The sequence below is a fragment of the Daphnia carinata genome, chromosome 9 (genome assembly GCF_022539665.2).
Source record: "Daphnia carinata strain CSIRO-1 chromosome 9, CSIRO_AGI_Dcar_HiC_V3, whole genome shotgun sequence".
Lineage (NCBI taxonomy): Eukaryota > Metazoa > Arthropoda > Branchiopoda > Diplostraca > Daphniidae > Daphnia > Daphnia carinata.
Genome location: NC_081339.1, coordinates 6,341,031 through 6,365,921, shown reverse-complemented (window position 1 = coordinate 6,365,921; position 24,891 = coordinate 6,341,031). Strand labels below are relative to the sequence as shown.

General features: G+C 39.7%; 7 protein-coding genes, 3 long non-coding RNA genes and 3 other non-coding genes across 13 annotated transcripts; 7 read left to right on the top strand and 6 right to left on the bottom strand.

Moving 5' to 3' along the window:
- Window position 1: 1 nt before the first annotated feature.
- On the bottom strand, window positions 2-2,024 carry LOC130698177 (gastric triacylglycerol lipase-like). Its single transcript, XM_057520955.1, has 12 exons — window positions 1,806-2,024; window positions 1,682-1,743; window positions 1,491-1,624; window positions 1,301-1,415; window positions 1,079-1,241; window positions 939-1,022; window positions 709-867; window positions 554-638; window positions 395-495; window positions 292-336; window positions 121-204; window positions 2-61 (listed from the first exon to the last, which is right to left on the bottom strand). Exons 1-12 carry the CDS (start codon window positions 2,022-2,024, stop codon window positions 2-4), a joined length of 1,311 nt encoding a protein of 436 aa, XP_057376938.1.
- Window positions 2,025-2,437: 413 nt separating this feature from the next.
- LOC130698053 (lipase member N-like) lies at window positions 2,438-4,510 on the bottom strand. The gene is made up of 12 exons (XM_057520846.1): window positions 4,225-4,510; window positions 4,102-4,163; window positions 3,911-4,044; window positions 3,716-3,830; window positions 3,493-3,655; window positions 3,343-3,426; window positions 3,123-3,281; window positions 2,976-3,060; window positions 2,815-2,915; window positions 2,703-2,747; window positions 2,559-2,642; window positions 2,438-2,497 (listed from the first exon to the last, which is right to left on the bottom strand). Exons 1-12 carry the CDS (start codon window positions 4,423-4,425, stop codon window positions 2,438-2,440), a joined length of 1,293 nt encoding a protein of 430 aa, XP_057376829.1. The 5' UTR covers window positions 4,426-4,510.
- A 1,368-nt stretch (window positions 4,511-5,878) lies between these two features.
- Window positions 5,879-7,347, top strand: LOC130698065 (gamma-glutamyl hydrolase-like). Its single transcript, XM_057520863.1, has 6 exons — window positions 5,879-6,104; window positions 6,166-6,286; window positions 6,351-6,401; window positions 6,469-6,695; window positions 6,751-7,089; window positions 7,146-7,347. Exons 1-6 carry the CDS (start codon window positions 5,894-5,896, stop codon window positions 7,268-7,270), a joined length of 1,074 nt encoding a protein of 357 aa, XP_057376846.1. The 5' UTR covers window positions 5,879-5,893; the 3' UTR covers window positions 7,271-7,347.
- A 342-nt stretch (window positions 7,348-7,689) lies between these two features.
- LOC130698099 (chondroitin proteoglycan 1-like) lies at window positions 7,690-9,168 on the top strand. Its single transcript, XM_057520906.2, has 3 exons — window positions 7,690-7,994; window positions 8,061-8,459; window positions 8,918-9,168. Exons 1-3 carry the CDS (start codon window positions 7,923-7,925, stop codon window positions 8,990-8,992), a joined length of 546 nt encoding a protein of 181 aa, XP_057376889.1. The 5' UTR covers window positions 7,690-7,922; the 3' UTR covers window positions 8,993-9,168.
- Window positions 9,153-10,311, bottom strand: LOC130698085 (uncharacterized). The gene is made up of 2 exons (XM_057520885.1): window positions 9,756-10,311; window positions 9,153-9,694 (listed from the first exon to the last, which is right to left on the bottom strand). Exons 1-2 carry the CDS (start codon window positions 10,253-10,255, stop codon window positions 9,292-9,294), a joined length of 903 nt encoding a protein of 300 aa, XP_057376868.1. The 5' UTR covers window positions 10,256-10,311; the 3' UTR covers window positions 9,153-9,291.
- Window positions 10,312-12,913: 2,602 nt separating this feature from the next.
- Window positions 12,914-12,985, top strand: Trnac-gca (transfer RNA cysteine (anticodon GCA)). The gene has a single exon. It is a non-coding gene; the product is annotated as a tRNA-Cys (tRNA).
- A 212-nt stretch (window positions 12,986-13,197) lies between these two features.
- Window positions 13,198-13,269, top strand: Trnac-gca (transfer RNA cysteine (anticodon GCA)). Its single transcript has one exon. It is a non-coding gene; the product is annotated as a tRNA-Cys (tRNA).
- A 213-nt stretch (window positions 13,270-13,482) lies between these two features.
- Trnas-gcu (transfer RNA serine (anticodon GCU)) lies at window positions 13,483-13,554 on the top strand. Its single transcript has one exon. It is a non-coding gene; the product is annotated as a tRNA-Ser (tRNA).
- Window positions 13,555-14,063: 509 nt separating this feature from the next.
- Window positions 14,064-15,589, bottom strand: LOC130698076 (sulfotransferase 1E1-like). The gene is made up of 7 exons (XM_057520876.1): window positions 15,341-15,589; window positions 15,184-15,283; window positions 14,971-15,115; window positions 14,784-14,910; window positions 14,610-14,704; window positions 14,375-14,555; window positions 14,064-14,296 (listed from the first exon to the last, which is right to left on the bottom strand). Exons 1-7 carry the CDS (start codon window positions 15,552-15,554, stop codon window positions 14,172-14,174), a joined length of 987 nt encoding a protein of 328 aa, XP_057376859.1. The 5' UTR covers window positions 15,555-15,589; the 3' UTR covers window positions 14,064-14,171.
- A 1,271-nt stretch (window positions 15,590-16,860) lies between these two features.
- On the top strand, window positions 16,861-17,386 carry LOC130698141 (uncharacterized). Its single transcript, XR_009003206.2, has 3 exons — window positions 16,861-16,987; window positions 17,053-17,127; window positions 17,188-17,386. It is a non-coding gene; the product is annotated as an uncharacterized LOC130698141 (long non-coding RNA).
- A 622-nt stretch (window positions 17,387-18,008) lies between these two features.
- On the top strand, window positions 18,009-18,875 carry LOC130698138 (uncharacterized). The gene is made up of 4 exons (XR_009003203.2): window positions 18,009-18,204; window positions 18,269-18,344; window positions 18,408-18,484; window positions 18,550-18,875. It is a non-coding gene; the product is annotated as an uncharacterized LOC130698138 (long non-coding RNA).
- Window positions 18,876-20,112: 1,237 nt separating this feature from the next.
- LOC130698116 (sulfotransferase 1A3-like) lies at window positions 20,113-23,705 on the bottom strand. Its single transcript, XM_057520925.2, is given in 12 exon segments — window positions 20,113-20,336; window positions 20,419-20,599; window positions 20,659-20,753; window positions 20,973-21,099; window positions 21,156-21,300; window positions 21,377-21,476; window positions 21,540-21,829; window positions 22,898-23,004; window positions 23,070-23,214; window positions 23,275-23,374; window positions 23,432-23,563; window positions 23,566-23,705. Coding segments are annotated over 12 exon segments (1,650 nt in total). The 5' UTR covers window positions 23,669-23,705; the 3' UTR covers window positions 20,113-20,211.
- Window positions 23,706-24,025: 320 nt separating this feature from the next.
- LOC130698117 (uncharacterized) lies at window positions 24,026-24,628 on the bottom strand. The gene is made up of 3 exons (XR_009003177.1): window positions 24,595-24,628; window positions 24,491-24,532; window positions 24,026-24,397 (listed from the first exon to the last, which is right to left on the bottom strand). It is a non-coding gene; the product is annotated as an uncharacterized LOC130698117 (long non-coding RNA).
- Window positions 24,629-24,891: the final 263 nt, after the last annotated feature.

The window sequence follows — 24,891 nt, the reverse complement described above, 5'->3', positions numbered from 1 at the left end:
ATCACGGTGGCGGTAAATCAGCCATGAGGCTGTTATGGAGCACTTCGTTGACGTCCGTTCCCTATGTTCAATTTAAACATCAGCTATATTTGAATTTACGAGGTTCGCTTCAATTCCTACCCAGAGGTAATCCGCGTGGTTGTAACTTTCAATGCGAACAGATCGTTTTAAATTTCCTAGTCGAGGTAGAAGCCAGTTCGCATCCTGATCGACAGGTAAACAATCGTTAATCGATGGCATCGTTTGAAGAACGTATTTTTGGTTGCGTAAAATATGCGGTATGTATCTTACCCTTGGCGTCACAACACGATCGTTTCCCCCTGAATAGACGTACACCTATTGATTTGCAAACCAATGTCACGTTGCATTCGTCTAAAGAGTTAATCGATCATACCGGCGCCGTAACTTTTTTAAGGTCGTATTCCAACGGCTTTTTCGTTCCGTATCGTATCCTGTTACCTTTAGCTCCATAATCATAGGTCTGAAACGTTTCCCCTGCGAACAATTACAATTAATGAAATATCAATCGAATGGGACATGTTATTGCTGCCACCTGCTTTGAAATTTTGTGCAAATTGAGCTAGCACAGGTACGGATGTCCCTTGCTGGCTATTGGCTAACGCCATTGGTACGACTTCCTGATGTCATTGCGAACAGATGAATTTATCTTCGTCCTTTTTTTTATGTTTTATTTCAATAATAACGTACCGGAAGCATGTTGTCTGGGTTCCATCCTGACAATATGTTTAAGATCTTTCTGCAACGTTTCGCTTGACGATAAGTTTGAGCGCACAACAGTTGTTCTAAGTAATGGCCCTTTCCTGCGCTGTCTAGCCATCCCCAAGTTCCAGTCGCCCTGAGAATAGTCTATTTTTCAAAGAAGGATTGGAGTAATTGAGAAAATATTTAGGAAGGGAATTTGAATTATGTTTAGTTACTTCAATTGCTTTGCCGAACGTGGCCAAAATTCGAAACACTAACGTACTGGAATGAGCGAAAGACGAAAGCGGTGCGAGGGCAATCTGGCCAGAAATGAATTGAAATTTCATTTTATATAGTTAACTTTGATCAAGTCTACCATAGCGTCGATTTTAGCGTTGAGTTCCGGATGTTTGACCATAGCGATGAAGAACACCCCACATCCCAACGAGTGGCCGATGTAAGATATAGTTGGAAGGCCCGTCACAGACAGGATATAATTAATCATGGCTGGGATATCGAAATTGCCAATTTCATCCCAGCTGATGCGGTCATAACGGGTCATTTTATCTCGTTTAATAATCAGTGTGCGATGTGTTACCTGAATCTCCAAAAATCTGTTTGTTTGGGACTGAGTGTGACGTGTCTCCTTGAATAACGGTTGCCCCTGAAATTGCCTAGCCACACGTCATAAGACTTATCTGCCAATAATAGCGCTGCAGCAGAAAATGCATATCATTAATAGCACACGTGTTCCAAACGAGTTTTTTTTTTAATTCGGTTGTTGTTACGGAGTGTTCGGTTAGGAAAATTGGTTAGCCAAGAGCCGGACGCTTGGAGGACTCCGTGTTGAAATAAAACGGCCTTTCTAGGAGTGCCGTCCAGCGACGGTTTGGCTGGAATTCGATGGAGCTCCAATATGTACCTGTAATTGAATTAAATTAAATCCAACAGTTCCCTAGTTAACGTTTTGTTTAACAACCCATCGTCGGTGGTTACGTGATGAATTTCAACAGGGTAGCCCCGATGCCTGATCACCTGCGGCTATTCAATTAGCAAATTTTTGTGAACTTGAACTTGACACTTGGAATTAAGAACTATTTTACCGGTGTGTACGAGGTTTCGACATTGTAAGGCAGTCGATCAAACAATCTTGGTTCTTTCACTTTCACATTTTGTTGCCAACGTTGATGGTGTTGGTCGTGCGAGAGCTTGTTAACACTGACATCTTTCTCCAGTCGTTCACTGGCTGATGGCGGGGAACTGCTACATCCACTCGAAATAAGCGATGTTAACACGCACAAGCAAACGTGTCGATGCAACATCATATGGAGATGAGTGCCAACGAAAAGCCAAAAAACAACTGGCTATTCTGTGACTAGTTGAAGCGACCAGATGCTTCCTTTTACGTAACACCGAGAAGCAAAACTCACTTGACAAGTCTTGCTCAAAATCAGTGAGGGTTCAAGAGCATTTGCGCTAGGCTTTGGAACACCGTTATCTTAGTGAAAAAATGTTTTTGTTATGTGAATGAAATCAGGTCACCATCACTAAATATTTCCTTTTTTGAAATGCTTCTCTTTAGATTATGGTCCATTCCTGGCAGCCAGCAAACGTGTCAACCTTTACCAAACCCAATTTTAACAACACAAACGGAATTGCGGAGGCCACACACACATTAAGGTATATTTCGTCTTATTCAATAAATTATTGCATTTCATGAAAACAGTTGAGGGGATCACGGTGGCGGTAAAAGAGCTATGACTCGATTGTAGATTTTCTCTTTAACGTCAGTTCCCTATGATAATATTCAGTTATCGCAGGCGAAACCCAAGTTGGTGCAATGAATTAGTACATACCCATAAGAAATCCATATGGCTGTACTCGGGGATGCGAAGAGAGCCTTTCAAATTCGTTAATTGCTTCAGAAGCCAATCAACATCCTAATGAGTGGCATAAAATCGTTAACTGAATTCCAAATCAACGAGGATGGATCAACGTACCTGTGGCGTTACAAGTAGGTCATTTCCACCCGAAAAAACGTACACCTTTATTGGCGAAATAATTAGTTTTTAGTGAGGTTAAGTAAAGAGTGAATAGCATTTGATTTCTTACCGGAGCTGTAATTTTCCCGAGGCGATACTCATACGGTTTGAACGAACCGTATCGTTTCAAATTGCCCTTTTTCCCATAATCGTAGGCCTGAAATGTTTCTCCTGTGCAAACATAACTAAATTAAATGATACTGTCGTACTTTAAATAACACTTGGTGTTACCTGCTAAATAATTTTGGCCAAATTGCGCTATGACTTGCACCGATGTTCCACGGAAGATGTTGGTCATTGCCAACGGGACTATAGACTAGGAGCCAAATTGCACGTTACACCTTTTCGCATTAAAAGATAAATTAGCTACTGATGTACCGGATCGATATTTCCTTCATTGTGTCCCGTAAAGAGTGCCAATACATATCTGCAAAAACTGGCTTGTTTGTAAGTCGGCGAGCAGGTTGCTTTCAATAAAACATCACCCAATCCATCGCTATCGAGCCATCCCCAAGTTCCAATCTTCTTCAGAAATTTCTGTTTTTTTTTTTTTTAAATTAATTAATTGAAACAAGATAATTATGCAAATATTGTTTACTTCAATGGGTTCACTCAAGGGAGCTAAAAGGCGATAAATAGGCGTTGCGAAATGAGCAAAGGACGACAGCGGTGCTAGAGCAACCTAACAAATAGATGTAAAAACGAAATTGAAATTGATGATTTGAAAATTGAATTAAAACAATCCAACCATTTGATCGATTTTAGCGTTCAGTTCTGGATGTTTAGCCATGGCGATGAAAAATACTCCACAACCTAAAGAGTGTCCGATGTAAGAGATGGTCGGCAAACCCGTCAACGTCAGTATGTGATTGATTATAGCTGGGACGTCAAAATTGCCCATTTCATCCCAACTGATTAGAAAAATAAAAAGAGTCACGACTCAAGTTTTAATTCAGCGATAGAAAGTTTACCTAAATTTCCAGAATTTCGGTTGTTTTGGATTGAGTTTGATGTGTTGCCTCGAGTACCTGTTGCCCCTGAAATTGCTCAGCCACACGTCGTACGACTGATCCGCTAATAGAAACGCTACCAACAAAATGAATCGCAATTAAAATATGTAACTAAGTAAAAAAAATTTATTTGGTTTTTTATTAAATAGTTTATACGAAGGGAGCGACTGGACGGATTGACGAGCCAAGTGCCGGACGATTCAATCACTCCGTGATTCAGGAAAACGGCCTTTCTAGGAGATCCGTCATTCAACGGCTTAGCTGGAATCCGGTGAAGTTCCAAAATATACCTGAAAAACCAAAATCAGGTAACTTGTAATTACGTGAAATTCTATAGTGAATCATACCCATCGTCTGTGGTCACGTGATGGATCTCGACAGGGTAGCCCCGTTTCCTGATCACTTGCGGCTGCCAAAGAAAAACAATCGTGAATAATTAAGAACATGAGAACATTCTATCGCGATCGTACCGGCGTTAAAAACAGCTCGTCATGTTGAGGTAGGAAATTAAAAAGTCTCTCGTACTCTTCCGCTTTCCTTCTCCAATTTCGAAGTAATTTGCGTGCGCCGACGGCTTCCGCACTCGCTGGATATTCGCTCCAAGTGCAGCACCAGGTGAAAACGAGCGTCGTGAACGAAAGCCAACAATGCAGCGGTCGATGGAAAAGCATGTCGCCAACCTCTTTATTGGGGCAGGAGCGACGTGATACTGACGATGGCTGACCAAACGTAAATCTTCTTTATGTTCCCGAATGTAAAAAAAGGAAACTCGTTTGAAATTGTTGCGTGAAAAATCTAAAAACAGGAAAGAACGCACTTGTTTTTTTGTTTTTTTAGCGAGTTGTTTGACTGGTTTTTTTTTTTTACATTCTCTTGATTTCAACGTTCTTCGTAAACAAGTTTTTACCTATGTGCGGCTATTGGCTTGCAGCTCTTGCCAAAGTTCACCGTTAGCCTCGAGATTAAAAGGCAAAACGATTCTTGTTTTCCATACAATTTTTGGAGTCATATGGATCATCATTGCCCTTTGTACGGGACATTTAAAGTTGAAACAATGAGTCATAATGGAATTCTTCGGAGTCAAATCTTTTGTTATCCTGACGGATGGGTAAACCCGAATGCGAATGCAAAACTGCGAGTTTAACTACGTCGTTTGAATTGTGATGTTTTTTTTTGTTTGCTCACCTCTAGTTTCAATTCGGGTCGTTGGGTTCGGCCGTAGGTAAACTGGAATGAAGAGGTTGATGGGTCAGGCCTTTGTTTCCGGGATGGAATACCTTTCAGCACCCGATTCACTTACTGTGTCCACACTATTTTGATAAACGATTGAACAAGTTCATTTTACGATGTATTGCAATCAAGATTAAAAAAATAATAATAATAATGCTTTTATTATTATTGCTTCAATTAACGCATACTCGTTTATGAGGATGTCACTTTCATTTGGAAGTAAGAGCAAAACGTGACAGGAAAACCGGTAATGATGATAAGCATTTACCTGATTTCCATCCCTATTCATGACTCAGGTGTACTTGCACCTGCAGACAGGGCCAATGATTAATGCCAGAAAGTTAACCTCTGACGTCATACATTTCACCTTCGTTTTTCTTTTTTACTTGTCTGGAATTCATTTCGTTCCCAAAAAAAAAATGGATCAAGAATTGAGCATGGTCGCAATCTCGTTTTCGTGGCCCTTCCTCTACCTTCAGGTGTGTTTTTTTTTCCAGCAGATTGCGTAACTACTGGTAGGATAGGTAATCAAACAAAACTTTTTGGTTTTGGTTTTTTTGCGGGGGCGTTTTTCAGACCCTTACTTAAACATAATTTGACGATCGCACTTTGCTCCTGTTTTCGTGGAGGCATTTCTAGTTGAAAATTAAAAGAAAATTGAGTGAATGCAAACACATGGTTTTGATTTACAAGCGGCCCGTGAACGAACAATGTAGCCGGGCAGCATAACCCGATATCTGAGAAATGATTTATGGGGAAAATTCTGGAAGCTAATCGCATCAGCAGAATCAACAAACCACATGAAACTCGAGTCTCTTATCGGTTTTCTTCTCTCTTCCCCCCCACTCTTATTTTTGTGTGTACATAACGTTATTCTATCCACATGTTTTGAAAAGCCAAAAATGAGAAATGTGGCAACTGTCTGGTTGGCAGCGAGAAAACGATCAGTGTGAATCGATTCTCGAAATTGTTGAGATGTCTGGAACTGGCCCGCCTTTGCCACCGGTGGCAATCGCTTTTTGTTTGTTAATTGCAGGTGTTTTAGCCGGCCAACAACGGACGTTTCTCTTCCATCCGAACAGCATCCGCTACAATGTCAACAATAACCGCCCGATTATCGGTAAGTCATTCAAAATTGGTTTATTATGAATTACATAATTAACAACCATGTTTTTCAAAAGGAATTCTATCACAAGAGCCTTCAAAGTCATTAGCTTCCGTTTCACCTGAGAGTGCGAGTTACATCGCCGCATCCTACGTCAAATGGCTGGAAGGCCAGGGCGCTCGAGTCGTCCCTATTAAGTAGCATCTATTTAATTAAATCAATTAAAAGTATTTGAATGAAACCTTGATATTGGGTGTATAGAGTCAATCAACCAGATTCGTACTACAAAACCGTGTTTGAATCCATCAATGGGTATGTCTTTTTTTTTTTCAAGTGATTCTAATTAAATGAACACATTGATTCATTATGGGGAATGCAGGTTACTCATTCCCGGAGGCGGTGCAAGTCTAATTTCATCCGGTTACGGCAAAGCTGGCTCGATTTTGTACGATTTAGCCATCGAAGCAAACGACAACGGAGATTTCTTTCCCGTTTGGGGCACCTGTTTGGGTTTCGAATTGCTCCTTTACCTGTCGGCTGGCAAAAACAATTTCCTAACTACCTGCAATTCTTACAATCGAGCTTCTTCACTTAGATTTCTATCAGGTAAGCAAACTGATTTGAACCAAAGGGAATTTAATTAAAAATTTATTATTTTCAGATGCTGCCGTCAGTCGATTGTACCAAAGGGCACCGAACGACGTACTCAAGACGTTGAGCAAAGAGAAATCGACGTCGAATTTCCATCACTGGTGCATGACGAGAGAGAATCTAACAGCTTCGTCGCTGGACAATTTCTACAGACCATTGGCCACATCGACGGACGACGACGGCCTGGAATTTATAGCAACCATTGAAGCTATAAACTATCCAATTTGGGGGTTGCAATTCCATCCGGAGAAGAACGTCTACGAATGGGGTGCCAATTTAACATCGGTACCTCATTGGCCGAGTGCCATTAAAGCCGGCCAGTATTTCGCCGAGTTCTTTGTCAATCAAGGTACGTTAAAATTTCATCTGTTCTTAAAATTATTTAACGTCTAAAAATGTTTACAGCCCGCAAGAGCCAACATCGTTTCGCCTCTAAACAGGAAGAGGCAACTTACCTGATTTACAATTACGCTCCAATTTACACGGGCAATGTGTCCAGCAGTTTTCTCCAGTCGTATTTTTTCGATTGACTTGCTGGCATATTACGTCCATTACCTGTGTAAATATCGAACTTTGTTCGATCATTACAAATTCTTGGTTGATGACACTCGAAAGTTTTATGATTTTTAAGCACAGGAAGCGCATCATTAAACGGATGGCGGTTGTTATAATTAGAGCGGTGTGAGAAGAAACACGTTGGTGAAATGCCGGACATGTCGAAAACATAATTGCACAATTGATGAGGTGAAAATGAAGCCAATCACGAAACTCCTCTCGTTCATTTCCGAAGGGGCTTTTGAAATCTACACCCATTCATTCGTTAAAATGATTATCTTTTATCGTCATAAAAAGAATTCGTGTCACACGAAGGTTATCTTTTTCAAACGCTCCGCCAACAAACGTTTTATGTTTAGTGGTGCCATAACGTAATAAGCTCTTGACCTCTTTTCAAGGATTTGGACACGGCGTTCCAATGCTGCTTTACAATTCAGAATTATAGCGGTAAGAAAGAGATTGTTTTTTGTTTTACATATGAAATTTTTTTTCCCCTATGAGATATTGGCACATCTAAAAGCGTGCTGATTAGTCAAAAGACACGTATAGCGGACCTTAACGACGCGTATATAAAGGAAGCGTTGATCGTGAGCAAAAGTAAGACACATCTAGAACGCAATTAGCATCATGGCCGTCTCTTTCCGTCTGTCGACTCTCTGCTTTTTCTTCGTGCTCGTAGCACTCGCGTCAAGTGCCCAGGTATTCACGTCGATTAATTTTTGATTTAAACTGTTGAATGATTAATGGCTGAATTGATTGAATTAGACGTCATCTAAAGAGGATTCTTCGTCCAGCAAGGAAGATCCTTTGTCAGGTGAAAAACAGTCTGAAGAAGAAGCGAGTTGCGAAGAGGATTTAACTACACCGAGTACGACTGTAACGTCTACGACTGTACCGTCTACGACTGTACCGACTACGACTGTACCGACTACGACTGTACCGTCTACGACTGTACCGACTACGACTGTACCGACTACGACTGTACCGACTACGACTGTACCGACTACGACTGTACCGTCTACGACTGTACCGCCTACGACAAAATCAACTGTGAAGCCTGAACCGACGCCGTTTAATTGCCAATCCAAGACCAACGGGAACTACATTAATCCCGCCGACTGCACGAGTTACATCGCCTGCTCCAACGGATACACATACGTCATGGTACGTTTTCTTAACATTTCTTTTTAATTAAGAATCAGTTATTACCCTGCAGGTGTCATTAAAATGTAGGGGCTATTTAGCCGGCAATTTTCTTAAAGATTTAAATCATTATCAATTACATCACCAGTCCTCTCCGTATACCTAACCACGGCCTTCCCTTTGAACTTCTCGGAAATTCGTTGCTAATGAGTTTACGAATCCTATGCAAATTATTTAAGTTTTCCTTTTGTAGCTTTCCGTTTCTCACCTTATGGGAAGGGTTATCAAAGGTAAAGGCTACACCTGGTGAATATCATTTTCTTCAGTTGGATGCCAGAATGTGCGAGAGTACACACGTGTGGCAAATCTAGTCAAAGTCCTTGAAGCTTCTATTTTAGATTGTGAATTAGGACACTATTTTTAAATTCTGTTGTGTGTTTTCCAATTGAGTTCTCATAATGTGCTTTTGGTATTTATAGCCGTGTCCTGTTGGTTTGGTGTACAACGAAAATGGCTATTGCGACTACGTCTATAACGTGCCCCGCTGCATGTAAGTTTTTGGTTTAACTTTCAATTGTAGTTTATTTCAACCGCATTATAAACATCCAAGTAATGAATTGTAATCCAATTAAATTTTATCACGCATTTTTATTTTGAAATTCAAATTATTTTGATTTATTACTTGACAATAACGCCATAATACACGTGACCAGCAATAATTTCAAGTCAATACTTAAATGTGATTTAATTTAATTCGTAAGTTAATTACAATAGTGGCAACCATAAAAAAATATTTAAAAAACGATTTAAAACATAAAATAGCTATATAAATAATAGGAATTTCGACGTGAAATTAGACAACCGTTTGATTGCCTTTAGAATTGAATTGCTGGGCATTAAATTCGATTTCACGCTTCTTCTTTCCAACGCTGCACACACTGAAAGGGAAAGGCGATGGCGTGCATATTTGAACAAAAAAAGTCTTGGTGCTGATCGTGACGTAAGAAGTCGACGTGCTCGTCGTAGTGACGACAGTTGTCGTGACTACCGTAATGAACTTGATTTTCTTGAATTTGTTCTTTAATCCAAAATATCCAAAACGACCTTCTTCGACGTCATCTTCATAGCTTTCCTGTTTCAAATCTTCTTTCGACGATTGAATCAGCGGATCCGATCGGGCAGAGATCCTTAAAGACGCAGTTTCACGCTCCTGAACGACGTCTCGAATATTTTCCGGTTTTGCAGTTACCTCGATGCTGTTTTCAAACAATTGAATCAAAAATGGAAATGTCTAATGTAATCAAAATGTTTTATTACCCAACAGGTTTGGTGGGATTTAGAGCGCCGTCGATCGAGTCCATATCATCGTCGAAGGATAGAACGATGGGTTCCCGGACCCACAAACCTTTGCGCATGCGGCACGGGCCCGTGACATTCACCAACTGGGCACAGAGTCCAACTGTGGACAACGTGACCATTGCAGTGACCGTGGATGTCGTCGTCGTCGCAGATAACTCGATGAAGGGCTTCTTCTTCATGAAAACGTGTAATGGATACCTGTTGAACAATCGCTCCTCTTCTTGGGTCCCATCAATCTGTCCGTCCAGTTCCAGTGATCCAGCTACATCCGCCATTGGTGTGTCGTCGAAGGCCAACGCATCATCGGGTCTACCCACTCGATGCAGCAAATCAAATTTGCTACTCGAACTAAGAATTGCACTGCTTTTAAGTTTCGATTTCAATTTGCCCCAGAAACAAGACGAGGGCCCAATGAAATTGGCCAGGCAAAGGACATAAAAGAAACTGGCCAATTTCATTTCTGGATATTCTGATTGATGGACTCTTCTGATGACTTGCTCAACTGATGCTCACGTTGTCGATGACAAGACTGTGCATATCCATCCTACCTTGCTCCGTTTATATAGTTCGAGTGCAGCAAGTCTGTTCTTATGGCTTCTCGTTATCCCGTGCTATACGAAAAACGTCTGCGGATGACAGCACGAGCCCAAAGATCCGCCCATCGACATAAAATGCGGAAGTTCTACTTGACGGTATGGCAGCAGAATGGGAAAGAGAAACTGGCCTCCTACATTTCTGCATTCATCTTTGGTAATAAAGAACGTCTCAGAGAATGAAATGCAGCTGTTGTTTTTGCATCGACAAATTTTGTTTTTACGTTTGCCATCTGATTTTTTTAGTGAAAAATTAAGGGCAGAACAAAATGGGCTCTAAATTGGACGACTAAAAAAGACGCTGAAGGAGCCGGCCCCGTTTTCATTTTTTGGAATGTGTTTCACATTCAATTTCGGTTTAACCAGCATCCGTTTGAGGTGATTGGAGAAAGCGATGGACAACACGAGGAATTTCCTTTTTTGACAATTCAATTTCGAATGGGTTGATTGTGCATAATTTAAAAGATTAGATTGGTTATGTCTTAATTCGCTTCTTTTTCCCGTACCAGTTGTTACAGGTAATGGCTGTTAAATGTCAAATTCTCAGTTTCATTGCCCAAATGTTTAAAGTCTCGTTCCGTAACTTTCGTAATGCAACTGGACCAACTTTCGTCGCAGTTTATATTCAATTTTACACGATATGCCGATAGGTTGAAAAGGACGGAAAAAGCTGTTCCCACGAGATGGTAAGTCGGTCGAGTGCCATACGCTTAACCTGATTCAATTTTCTGTACTCGCATAAACAACGTAATCAATGGCCGAATTGTCCATGCCCTGCATCCGCCTAAACACAGGGTTCTACGTTGCAGTACTAAAACTATACAATGGGAGATTCACGTCATCTCACACTCAAAGGTACCATTTTATTTCTTTGGAATGAACAAGAGATAGGTCTTAGTTTACTACGGAAACGTTGCATTAATTTCTGTTGAAAGGCAAAGACCGTGCAGGATGTTAATGAAGGCGCGTTTGCCGACGTAGCCACAAACGTACGACGATGACGATTGGATGGACAACGCCCAAGCACCGCCGGAATTGGGCGCGTTTTTCAAATGGCAATCGCCAACTCCATTGGCTTTAGCGATGAAAGTGAAATGGCTGCATCTACTGTCACCTGCACACAACAAACCGCAGGTGAACGAATCTGGAACGCAATTGACTGTGTACATGTCGTGTTGACAAAAATCACAATTGGTGCTGTACGTGATGGATGGAACATTGCGAATGGGTAGTGACACTTTAGAAAGACATGATACATCGACGGTGGTGTTGGAAAAGACGGTGCTGTCAGAGGATGGGATTACAACATCCGTTTCAACGGAAACGTTAGTGTCGTTCAGTTGAACAAGTTGGCTTTCTATAATGACACTATCGCTTATTGTTGTTGTATCCATGACCGTTTCTTCTGTCACTGGAATCAATTCGGTCGTAGTACTTTCAAGTTCTATTTCTTCAGGGATGTTCAATAGTTGATCACTAATCGACAACTACATAGTGTTGTGTGTTAATTTCTGCTTAATTGAAATTTTTTAAAATGTGTTTAACGTACGATATTAGCAGACACACTCCTCTTTTGCTGGTAGGGTTCTCTGCCATTCGGCATAGCTTCCGTGGTTCGCACAACACTGATGACCATCAAATTAACAATCATCACGAGTGAAGACAATTCCTAAAGGTAATCATGTTCATTCACTAAAGATAGTGAAAGAATTGATTTAAATTTTACCTTCTTCATGTTAACGTGCAGACGAGTGTGGATGGACGATGGGCTTCCCTGGCAGAGCTGGACTCTGGAATGAAGCCGGACTGGTAAGATCCTGTCTTTTTATGCAGTTTACGTTTACCCATATAAATTGCAAAATATGTAGGCGGGCATACGCTAATAATATCGCACGTAACCTTAGACTAAATAAGATGTAATTAATTTCCACCATCAAAGTATGCAACAGCGTCAAGTGTTTAGTTGCGTCGCGTTTGAATGTTTCTATTAAAGTTCGCCATTTTCACCAATGAGGTTGAATATGTTTACAACGAAATTTTGTATTCCTTGAAATTGTGTTCGGTATCACACGTAAATAACCTTCGGTTATTTCTGTACAGTACCCTTAACAAGTGGCGTTAAAATACTGAATTTGAATAAGAAGTCATGAAGGTCAGAGCTCAAAAAACGATATTGTTTTTGGTCTATCAAGTTGTACGCCATTTGATTTTGGCTGTTTACGGATAGAATTGGTTGTCATTGAATTCAAGTGAAATCGAAATGAAACAAATTCCATGAAATTTATGGTCGAAGTATATGCCCTTGACGTCTGTATAACTTATTTTCCTTCTGTAGCAATCCGTTCGTTATGTCAAGTTATCCTTGTTCTTATTTCCAACTCTTTTGCTGTGTATGGTACGTTTAAGCTGTTTCTAATGCACTAAAGTTTAGATTTTCAAATTCATGCAGATGCAAAGGATTTCAACTAACACAAGATCAAAAATGCAACAGAGAAACATTTTAATGTAAAGTGCTGCAGATATGGGGGTATAGCTCAGTGGTAGAGCATACGACTGCAGATCGAGAGGTCCCTAGTTCGAACCTGGGTGCCCCCTTCCTTATATGGATTTATGTAAGTTTCATCTCTTTTGATACGTTGACACCTTATGTCTTACGAATGCACCTTCAATGGGAATCAACACGAGGACCTTCCTATCTGTCTAGCTAACAGTAGGTCTAACTTTTAGATATAGCTGGTGCTGCTTAATTACATGTTTTAACTGGCTATAGGGTGAATTTTCGTTTATCAGTTTTAAAATGATTTATAGGGGGTATAGCTCAGTGGTAGAGCATACGACTGCAGATCGTAGGGTCCCCAGTTCAAACCTGGGTGCCCCCTTCTGTATATGGATTTATGTAAGTTTCATCTCTTTTGATACGTTGACACCTTATGTCTTACGAATGCACCTTCAATGGGAATCAACACGAGGACCTTCCTATCTGTCTAGCTAACAGTAGGTCTAACTTTTAGATATAGCTGGTGCTGCTTAATTACATGTTTTAACTGGCTATAGGGTGAATTTTCGTTTATCAGTTTACCAATGATTTGAGAGGGGGTATAGCTCAGTGGTAGAGCATACGACTGCTTATCGTAATGTCTCCGGTTCAATCCCGGATGCCCCCTCGCCTGTGATAAATATTGTTTAATAATTCTATCTGTTATTTAAAATCAATTACAGTGATTGTCTCAGAAAAGCAGCTTCCCCCAACACTGCATAAATATCAGATTGATGGATGTTTCACTAGATCCTGTGTGGTAACAGTAAGCCTCAGTTGTACATTTTGGCTGGTGTTATCATAAACTATTTCTACATCAAATTAAAGGAGAAGAAAACAAAAGCAATTCCATTTAATCCATTGTCGGAGGGCCATTAGCTTAGCTGTTTACATAAAGGTATTTTATTTGATTTACCAACTCATTTTAATACCTGGTTCAATGTGTTTTTGCCTTCAGCGAAATAATATATAGGGGGTATAGCTCAGTGTAGAGCATACGACTGCAGATCGTAGGGTCCCCAGTTCAAAGCTGGGTTCCCCCTTCGAACCGGTTTAGTTAAATTCTATGGCAGTATCATCTGTTTTCTTGACAGGTTTAACAACGTATTGAAATAATCTGCATAGTATTGATGATAATGAATTTTTCACTTGCTTTATTTTTTTTTAATTCAAAGTTTAATTTCTAGAAGAACTTGCTCATTGTGTCACATGACAATAGTGGCAATGATCATGAAAGCTTAAAATTTAATCTTGATGCTCTAGTTCAGTGACGAAGGTCAAATCAGTTCCGGCCAAGTTCTTTTCGATCCACTTGTCGATTTGTTCGTTCAACTCTGGGCTGAAATGGTTTTTCCAGTCTCCTGTTTTGCCTGCATCAAAAGGACAACAATTCCAGTACACAGGTAAATGTGTAGTATTGTAACATCCAGCAGGAGAAGCTTAATTACCTTTGCGGATAAAATGGCCATCTTGATTCATAGCTCCAGTCTTTTTACCAGATTCGTTATTGACTGATTCATTTTTCTGGAAATTGTCAAAACGCAAGTGTTCAGCCAATTTTTCCAGTTCCTCGTCAGTGAGTGACTTGCCAAGAAAAGCGGCCACTTTCAAGATTTCTCCGCGCAGATCCTGTTATTGTGATCCATTATTTCAAACCATTTATCACTGTGTCAGGTAAAATACCCTTTTCATGTCTTCGTAGAACATAAAATGCATGTTGGGATGATGACGTTTGGACCAAGCGTCCAGAATGTGTGGGAAAAAAGGGGCGTATGCAACTAATTATTTAATTTACATAAAATGAACCTCATTTTGAACGCCAGAAAATTAGAATCACGTAATATTATTCAAGCGTACCTTCATCATCCATAAAAAATTGAGCAAACTCTTCCATAGATCCAGTATATCCGTGCAATTTGATCAATTTGTGATGGAAGTAATAAGAAACGATGACATCCTTTGGATTGCGAGCAACGTAAACTACCTATAATCAATTAAAAATCATTGCTCCAGAAATCCGTCAATGAATTCTCAGGTTTTCCACCTTGGCTGTATCTAGCAACCGTGGTGGCAGCAAATAAAAGGGCAAATGGGGCCGGATGATTCTCGGAGAAGGAAGTTGTTCCACTTTATCGACATTCATAAACATGTGTTTCATGGCATGCATTTGTGAGCTCAAGTAAGGCATTCTGGAGAAAACCAGTCGTCAAAAAAAAGAGCACGTGAGAAAAAATTATGTAACGATCAACTTCCATACTCTAAGAATGGCGTCCGGATGATGAGCCCCGTTTTTCCGGCCGATTCGAAATCGCAATTGTTTTGCAGCAACCACAACAATTCGCAGGTCCAATTAGTTCCTAATTTTTGCAGTTAAATCATCAATTTCTAAAACTTAAATTGTGTCATTTAAATACCACATTTAGGGAAAGTAACGAGCCAGACGTCGTCACTCCTCGGTTGCATCCGGTAAATCTTTTCGGCGTTGCGGCCGTACGTCGGCGGCATGACGAATCCGCCAGGTTCACTCTTCACGAGACCTTCATTATAGCCGGTAAAGAGTTGCTTAAAAGCTTCTTCTTTTGTTTTGGGTATCTCGTGAAATTCGTATTTCCAATTTGCGTCAGACATGTTCGTGCTGTGACTGCTCTTAACCGACTAACCCACTGCTTACAAAAATCCCACATATGGTTATACGAAAACATTCACGGGAATAACTTTCTCTTCATTCAAGGTAGTCTACACATGGATACTGTCGTAAAACAATAAAAATTTCGTACGTTGGACAGGGTGCATCCAATGGGAGGCTTGTACAATGGAGAGAAAGTTTAGTTGGCAACAGCACCTTACGTAACAAACCTGGAATAAATAAGCATTGCATTATCTATACTACCCGTCACTATAACTTGGAATTAATACTGAACTCATTTGACTCACCTTACAACATACAAGTCTTCTATGTTAGTTAACCATTGTTGTGTAGTGTACAGTTGTGTGTTGTTCTTGATTTGTTTTGGTGATTGGAAATCAACTGTTTGCAATGACTTGAGAAGTACAGAAAAATGTGTGTCCTTTACATGTAATAATTTGTTTCATACAATCTGAGAATAGATAAGTAATTAATACTATAACTAAGAACGTTAACCAACATACCTGAGAAGCGAGGCGTACTACAATTTTGAACTTATTGTTGGATACCGCCTTAAATACACGTAACCCCCTTCCAAGTCTTGGCTTTTCAGGAAGAAAAGTTTAAGGAAGAGGAACATAATTCTGAAGGTCAACAGAAGAAAGATAAATTTTTGTTTCGACTAGAGCTCGAGGATATGACCATTCCCCTCGATTGACCTAATCTTTTGTAATGACCTAGAAAAGGTGAATAACCTCGGGCAATTCACACGCAAAAAAAAAGGAATGGGAACCACGTTTTGCATTTCCAAGCTCAGTAGCTTGTTCACCTGCACGCCATGCACAAGTGTAGACTTGTCGCTATCGATACTGGATGTAGTGATTCACATAACTTTCGCACTTGGATGTAGTCTTCCGTTCACCTTGTTGATCACTCATTAGAAATGCACTGTATCAGCACTTAGTTTTGTATAGTTGCTATTATGCCATGCCGTATTTTGCTGGGTCCTTTAGATTAGCATAGGTAGATTAGAGAAACGTAGATTGTGCACAACACTAACGCCGCCATTTTGCTTCCACTATTTTATGTATTATTTACACGTAGTTCTCGCTCACAAACCGTTTCTATCCAATGAATCCTATGTTTCCACCTTTTTACACAATTTCCAAATGCCCATCAATCCTAATGACACCCCAAATACTATCTAACGAATAAATATTTTTTTTTCAGGATTGTTGTAATCTAATGTGATGTTATTTTTGTACGTGATGCATGTTAGACTTAAGTTGAAAGCTGTCGTCACTTAGTTTTTCAAGCGCCATTTTTCTTTTTGTTCGTTCTCGTTTCTCTGCATTCAGGAGGGTAATCCCTGGGGGCAGAAGAGGATGGCTGGACAACGAGGATCGCCGCCAGAAATCACGCCCAGAGTTGCCAAGTATCAATTTTAGAATTTAAAATTTCAAACATCTTTTAATTTTTAATTTTTTAAAATGGATTTAGGAGGGCTTACATCATTGCCGAAGAGGACTACTGGACAACGAAGATCGCCGCCAGACAGTTGCATACGGCGTTCAAGTATTAATTTGAACATGTTAAGTTTTAACCAAGTTTATATGTTTTTTTTTGTGTGTCAAGGAGGACCTTCGTAACCACCGAAGAGGACCATTAGACGTCGGGGATCACCGCAGGAGCAAACAAACTCGTCGCCATAGATTATCAGGTATTAACCTTTAAAATTTAAGTGGTTAATTGTGTGTGTTTTTTGTATTTATAGGAGGGCTCATCACCACCGAAGAGGCTGGTTGGACAACGTGGAACGACGCTACGACCGTCGCCCCAGAGTTGCGAAGTATAGATTTGAAATTTCAATTATCAAATATGTTTAATTATTTATTTTTTAATGTATCTAGGAGGGCATACATCAACACTGAAGAGGACTACTAGACAATGAGGATCGCCGCCACGCCCAGAGTTGTGAAGTATCAATCTTAAAATTTCAATTATCCAACACCTTTTAATTATTTATTTTTAATGTATTGAGGAGGGCGTACATCACCACTGAGGAGGACCATTGGACGTCGGGGATCGCCGATGGAGCAGCTAGAATCATCGCCAAGGATTATCAGGTATTAGCCATAAAAATTTAAGTGTCTAATTGTGTTTTTTTATAGGTGCGCTCACATCCCCACCGAAGAGGACGACTGAAAACGAGGATGGCCACATGACCGTCGCCCAGATTTGCAAGTATCAATTTAACAAGTTTAATAATCAAACAAATCTTTATTGTTTTTAAAATGTTTTTAGGACGGCGTAGATCACCGCCGAAGAAGACTACTGGACAACGAGTATCGCCGACAGACCGTTGCCCACGGCTTTTCAAGTATTATTTGAAGATGTTAAGCTTAAACCATGTTTTTATGTTTTGTTCTGTGTATAGGAAGGCCTGCAACACCACCGAAGAGGACCACAGGACGTTGGGGATCGTCGCGGGAGCAACCAGAATCATCGCCAAGCGTTATCAGGTATTAACCTTAAATATTTAAGTGTTTAATTGTGTGTTTTTTTGTATTTATAGGAGGGTTTACATCACCACTGAAGAGGCCGACTGGACAACGGGGAACGTCGCTACGATCGTCGCCCCAGAGTTACGAAGTATAAATTTTAAATTTCAATTATCAAACATGTTTAATTATTTATTTTTTTTTTATCTATATAGTTGGGCGTACACCAACACTGAAGAGGACTACTGGACAACGAGGATCGCCGCCAAAACTCACGCCAAGAGTTGCGAAGTATCAATCTTAAAATTTCAATTATCCAACAACTTTTAATTATTTATTTTTTAATGTATTTAGGAGGGCGCACATCAAAGCTGAAGAGGCGGGCTGGACAACGGGGAACGCCGCCACGACCGTCGCCCCCGAGTTGCGAAGTATAAACTTTAAAATTCTAAGTTTCAAACATGTTTAAATTCTTTATTTTTAAAAATGCATTTAGGGGGGCCTACATCACTACCGAAGAGGACTACTGGACATCGAGGATCGTCGCCTTACATAGAGGATCGCCGCCCATTCGAAGGATGAAGTGTCAAAAGATGGTACGGTTGGGTATTGCCTAATTGGCATTTTTTTTACTTTATTCCATGGTGAGATTTGCGTGAAAAATGTTTCCAATACCTTTACCCGGTCCGTTATTTTCCCTTTAAACAGTGTATCGTTTCACGAGCCATTCACCTTGCACTGAGCACGCGAATTCACTACACATTTAGCACACGGTGCATCCGATGTTTGTGTTAGCTTTTGGCACTAAGTAGGGGTCATTGTTTTCAGGTAATGTAATCCTGCTTAGATCGGTATTGTATCTCGACTCTTTGGATGGTGTAGGTTTACTAACACTAACAGAACAAACAGGAAAACAAATAAATTTATTAACTTTGCGTTCCGTTTTGCCAGTAATCTGAGACTACTGTCCTGAATCAGTCTGGATTGTGTTCTTTTATTATTTAATAAAGTATATAATAAATGTATAAACATAATTAAATATTATATTTATTAAATATTATATTATTTAATTGAATATTATATTTATATTAATTATAATTGTTATATTATATATAATTAAACATTACAATTATGTATTGTATAATTATTAGCAACAGTATGTTGCTAGTAGCAATATATATGCTACATACATATTACATATTACTATATACATACATGCAACAGTATGCAATAGCAACAGTATGTTGCTATACAACATATATGCTATGTACATAACATATTGCTAATAGCAACAGCATGTAGCAACTTGCTACATGCTGTGTTGAATTGATTCGAAAATTTTAGTCTCTTGCTCTTACTGCTAAAAAATTGATTGTGTTTATATCTGTGCTGCAAGAGCCAGACTATCATAGTGGTTCTTTTATTCACAATTGGTAAACAGTCTTCTGTTATTTTGGGCTTTTAAGTTGAAACCATTGCTTTATCATTTGAATTTTTTCCCCTAAGCAATTAAGGCTTAAAACGGTATGAAGGGGTATGATTGATATTTGCATCACAGGCAAGCCACCCAACTGATGTATTATGATAATCCAAGGTATTAAGAATGACAGGTTTGAAGTACGTTCAGAGTGTAAACTATATAAGTTTGTAGAGGAGAGTCTTGTATTTTTCTCTACTAGGCAATCAAAATTATGCTTGTCTTTTATTCTGTTAGTCTACCACACCACAGTGCTGTCTTAAGATTCATCATCAACATCCTGATTAATGAAATTTACATGGGCTGCAGCAGCTACATGTCCATGTTTTACCAGTTGCTATTGTCAATCACCTATGAGGTATCCATTTGCTCGTTTTGGCTTGTATGGTACAGCCCTTTCACAGGTTCTATAATGAGCCTTGCTCATTGCCAAGTTGCTGTTGTTCTTCAGTTATGTAATAAAGGAATTTTCAGAGTTTCATAGATGAAATCCGAGATACGATCGTATAACGAGAATTGGTTTTAGGGAAAATATTTTTGAATTAGTCTATTTTTATTCAAATACCACAGAAATGATCAGTGTGATTATCCAAACCTTTATTAAGATGGTTCCAACTTGACCTTTCAAGTTATTCCAAACTGACTTGAAAAAACTATTTTATAATTTTCTAATTTAGTGACTTAATCTTGTTGCTCTAGTTCTGTCACGAACTTTAAATCACTTCCGGCCAAATTCTTCTCAATCCACTGGTCGATTCGGCTGTTCAATTCCGCACTGAAATGGTTTTTCCAGTCTCCCGTTTTACCTAGTGGTTAAATTTGTTATTTCATAAATTTCTTTTAGTGGGATATGGTAAAATTTAGGCAAACATAAAACGGCTGTGATACCTTTACGTATAAACCTGCCATCAGGATTCAACCATCCCACTTTCTTTCCGGCTTCATTGTTGACTGCTTCGTTCTGTTGGAAATTATCGAATCGCAAGTGCTCAGTTATCTTGTCCAATTGCTCGTCAGTTGGCGACTGATTAAGAAACATCGCAACTTTCGATATTTGTCCTTTCAAGTCCTGGGACAAAAATTCAAATCTGTTACATAAACAATTTTAATTATGTTCATTTTCATTACCTTCTTCATGTCTTCGAAGAACATGAAATGCATATTGGGATGATTACGTTTTGACCAAGCGTCCAGTACGTGAGGGAAAAAAGGCGCGTACAACACTACATTTGGCAACACAGTGCAAATAGTCATAATATATGAATTCAAGACGTGATCGCCAATCGCCATACAGTCGGGAGCCAGAATTAAGCTGAGGTGGATCAGAGACATGTGGCGGGAGACAGGGTTACATGGAAGTAGGGTAACATTTTATCTTTCGCAGTAAACGTGGATTGTTTTTTTCTTTGGCCACCTAGACATATTTTTTAACTTTTACGTACCTTCGTCTTCCATAAAGTAATCAGCGAATTCTTCTAGGTTTCCCTGAAAATCGTGCAGTTTCAGCAATTTGTGATGGTGATAGAATGAAACAATGGCGTCTTTGGCATTCCGTGCTACGTAAACCACCTGAACAAGCGAACACGTGAGTCCTTTACTTATTTGCTCATTGCATAAATGTGTACTTTTGAGGTATCTAGTAGTTTGGGGTGGAGTAAGTAAAATGGCAAGTGACTTTTGAAAATACGTGGAGATGGCATTTTTTCGTAAGACTTTAGCATCTGCATCGCCTCTGGTGATAGTTCGGTTACCGGATTTAGGAATGGTACCCTGAATGTTGTAAAGATAAAGAAATGTAGTTTTCACCGAACATTCAGTCGTTTGGAACTATTCTACGGCTTGTTACTCTATAAATGGCGTACGAGTCGTTAATTGAGTTGTTTTTGCTTTCTCTGTGTCACAATCGTTCATCAACAGCCACAAAAGCTCAGATGTCCATGTTGTACCTGCCAGTTTTGTGGGATGTAATGGATATATATGGATTTGTGTAAATTCTAGTTTTTACCCACCGCATTTTGGGAAAGTCAGTAGCCAGATGTCGTCAGCTCTTGGTTCCATTCGGTAGAGTATTTCTGCATGCTTTGCGTACAACGTAGTCATGACGAATTTGCCAGGATCACTCTGAGCAAGTCCCGTCTTGTAACCGGCGAACAATTGATTGAATTTTTTCAACCTTGTTTTTGGAATAACGTTAAACTTAACTTTCAGCTGGGGTTGCTTGAGTTGCTCATCGTCGAAGCTAGGCATTTTTTGGATTGCGTGTTGACTTTCGAACAGATTGTGCCTCACTGATTGAATTGTGTTCACTTTGCACTCGTCCTACTCTCGCGTGGATAAGCACTAAATCTGTTTTTAAAATGGGACCCCTGTCGTATCATTTTGATAAGGTTTTGCTCAGTAGGTCGCCTATACGATGGGAGTGAACGACTGTGTCATCAATTATCTGCATTGTCATTCAAACAGTTTACAACCTCGTAGGGGGATAAGGAAAAAAAACATGTATTCTTGTCGTGTAAATGTGGGAAATAATCGAACGGTTGGCAACTGCAAAATTTCCAAGTTTTACTGCTTACAACTTTCCAAAAGGGGAATGGCTTTTCTATCTTTCTACACTCCCTCATACGTTTATGACGTTGAGTTGCCGAACCCCGTTAGGGAAAAATCTTGACCGTGGGGCGATTGAAATTGCATAACACTTTTAACAGAGCCAACGTAAAACCTTCTGATTGCATACGTTTAACCTTGTTGACAATCTAATCTTGGTGTTCCAGTTCCGTTACGAATTTGAGGTCGGTGCCTTCCAAATTTCGTGCAACCCATTCATCGATTCGTTTGTTCAACTCGGGATTAAAATGATTTTTCCAGTCGCCCGTTTTGCCTAACGAATTCAATCGTAAATTAGAGTTTGGTTTTTTTCTTTAAATTTTAATTTACGACCTACCGTTGCGAATGAATCTTCCGTCTTCATTCATGACTCCAAATTTCTTGGCTGATTCGTTATTGACTGACTCGTTTTTCTGAAAATTATCAAAACGTAAATGTTCCCTCAGTTTGTCCAATTGGTCGTCAGTCAACGATTTGCCAAGGAATTTCGCCACCTTGTCGATCTCTCCCCTCAAATCCTGCGATACACGACGATAAGTTTGAATTAATGTGTTAGTTGGGGATTTGGCTGTTAAGATTACCCTTTTCATATCCTCGTAGAACATAAAGTGCATGTTGGGATGATGGCGTTTAGACCAGGCGTCGAGAACGTGCGGGAAAAAGGGCGAATATAAAACTGTAGATGGCAGTAAAATTTTATTTAACGCTATGTAAACAATTAAAGAACTCTTGCGTTGAATTACCTTCATCGTTAATAAAATATTCAGCAAATTCTTCTAAATCTCCGGTATATCCATGCAATTTGAATAATTTGTGATGGAAATAGTAAGAAACAATGACATCTTTTGGGTTGCGTGCGACGTAAACCACCTGCAATCAGTTAATGTTTTTATTGAAATGATCGATTTCCATGTAAAATCTATTTGAGAAAAAACCTTGCTTGTTTCGAGCAGGTCTGGTGGGAGGAGGTACATCGGCAAATGCGGTCGGATAACTCTAGGTGATGGAAGCTTATCCACTTTGTCAACTGTCATCATGATTTTTTTCATTGGTCCGTCCGCTGCGCTCAAGTAACCCATCCTTCCCAAATGAAAAACCAAAATTATTGAATATCATTGCGGGAATTAAATCGTTTTGTACTCGAGAAAAGGAGCTCGGGCGTGTAGCGGAATTTTGGCGGCTCTATCCGTGTCGCAGTCATTTTTCACTAACCAAAGCAACTCAGAAGTCCACGTTGTACCTGGACAAATAGTTTGAGGAAGCATTGGGGCGTATTTGTGTGTGTAATGTAGCTTACCGCATTTGGGGAATGTGAGTAACCAAACGTCGTCGCTCCTCGGCTTCATGCGGTAAATTTTCTCGGCATTTTCCGCGTATATGGTAGTCATGACGAAGTTGCCCGGCTCGCTCTTCGCCAGCCCCAACGGTAGCCAGTGAACAGTTTGCTGAACGTTTTCAATCTCGTTTTTGGAATCACATTAAATTTGACTTTTAGTTGGAGCTGCTTGAATTTCTCATCGTCGAAGCGCGACATCTTGCCCGTTGTTGAGTTGCTGGAAGTATGACAGTCGTTTCAAATCCCTGATTTTATGTTTTATGTTTTTTAAGAGCTTGTTTGTATATATATATATAGGGTAGATAAGCTTGTATAGAAGTGCTCGTTCATTGTGACAAGCCGATAATTTAATGATAGTTCCATAGGTCGCTCTACAGTAGGACTGATAAAGCCCAATCTTTTGCCAAATATCACATTTAAATAGCTTGGTTTCTGTCTTTAATTAGTTTAAAACGCGTTTTGTGTTAAGAAAAAGGAGAAAACAACGAGATAATTGCTAAACTGATTTCATGTCATTAATTTTGCCCGTTGAAGGATTGATATTAGTTTAAATGATTACAGAATATTGCAAACGTGTATTATGAAATAAAAATAAACCTTCATTCTAACAAATTTTTTAAATTGTCGATTCAGGTGGTGAATGCCGCTCCGTGTAGAAGTTTCCGCTTAATAACCACCACAGTTTCCATTGCCGAAATGGCACGCAGCCTTTGAGGTATCGGGATTTCGGCAAAGATGGTGATTTTGGTCGCCGCATCCGACGGTACGACCACGGCATGTCCAAAAGCCTCGGTAAACGCATTTGCACGCCCTGCCAGGTGGGGCTGGTCTCACCATAGCGCAGCCACCCGAGTGGTAATTACAATCACAGGCTGACGCTACTTCAAACAACGCAACCAACACGATACAGGCTAGTACCAGAACTTTCTGTTTAATTGAAAACAAACAAAAAACATTTATTCTTGTTGTTTTTTTTTTTATTTTAGGAAGGAGGCTTTGTAAATTTCAATAAATATCTACCATTTTCTGCATCGTAGTGCCGTTTGCAAACTCGTCGTTATTCTGATTCGTTAAGAAGGGAATTAGTCGGACAAAACAGGAATAATATCAAAATTTAAACTTACCGAATAGGGTGACTGGCTACGATGAGGTCCCAAGATTTTGTTTACCGTAAAAATTTTGTCAGCCTATTTATACTCATTGGAATAATCAGTTTTTAATTTTGGGTTTAGTGGTTAACCATTTGCTGTGGAAATGGGGATTGAATCTGTAATCAACAATGCAGCAAAGGACGCGTTTTTTCAAATTGTACTGTGTTGAAGCATATTCCCTAGAGCTTAGACCACAGAGGTTTCCGCTGATAACATTTTTCTAGAAGCATGTATGTAAATTTTGCGTTCTTTCTAATGTTAATCAACAAT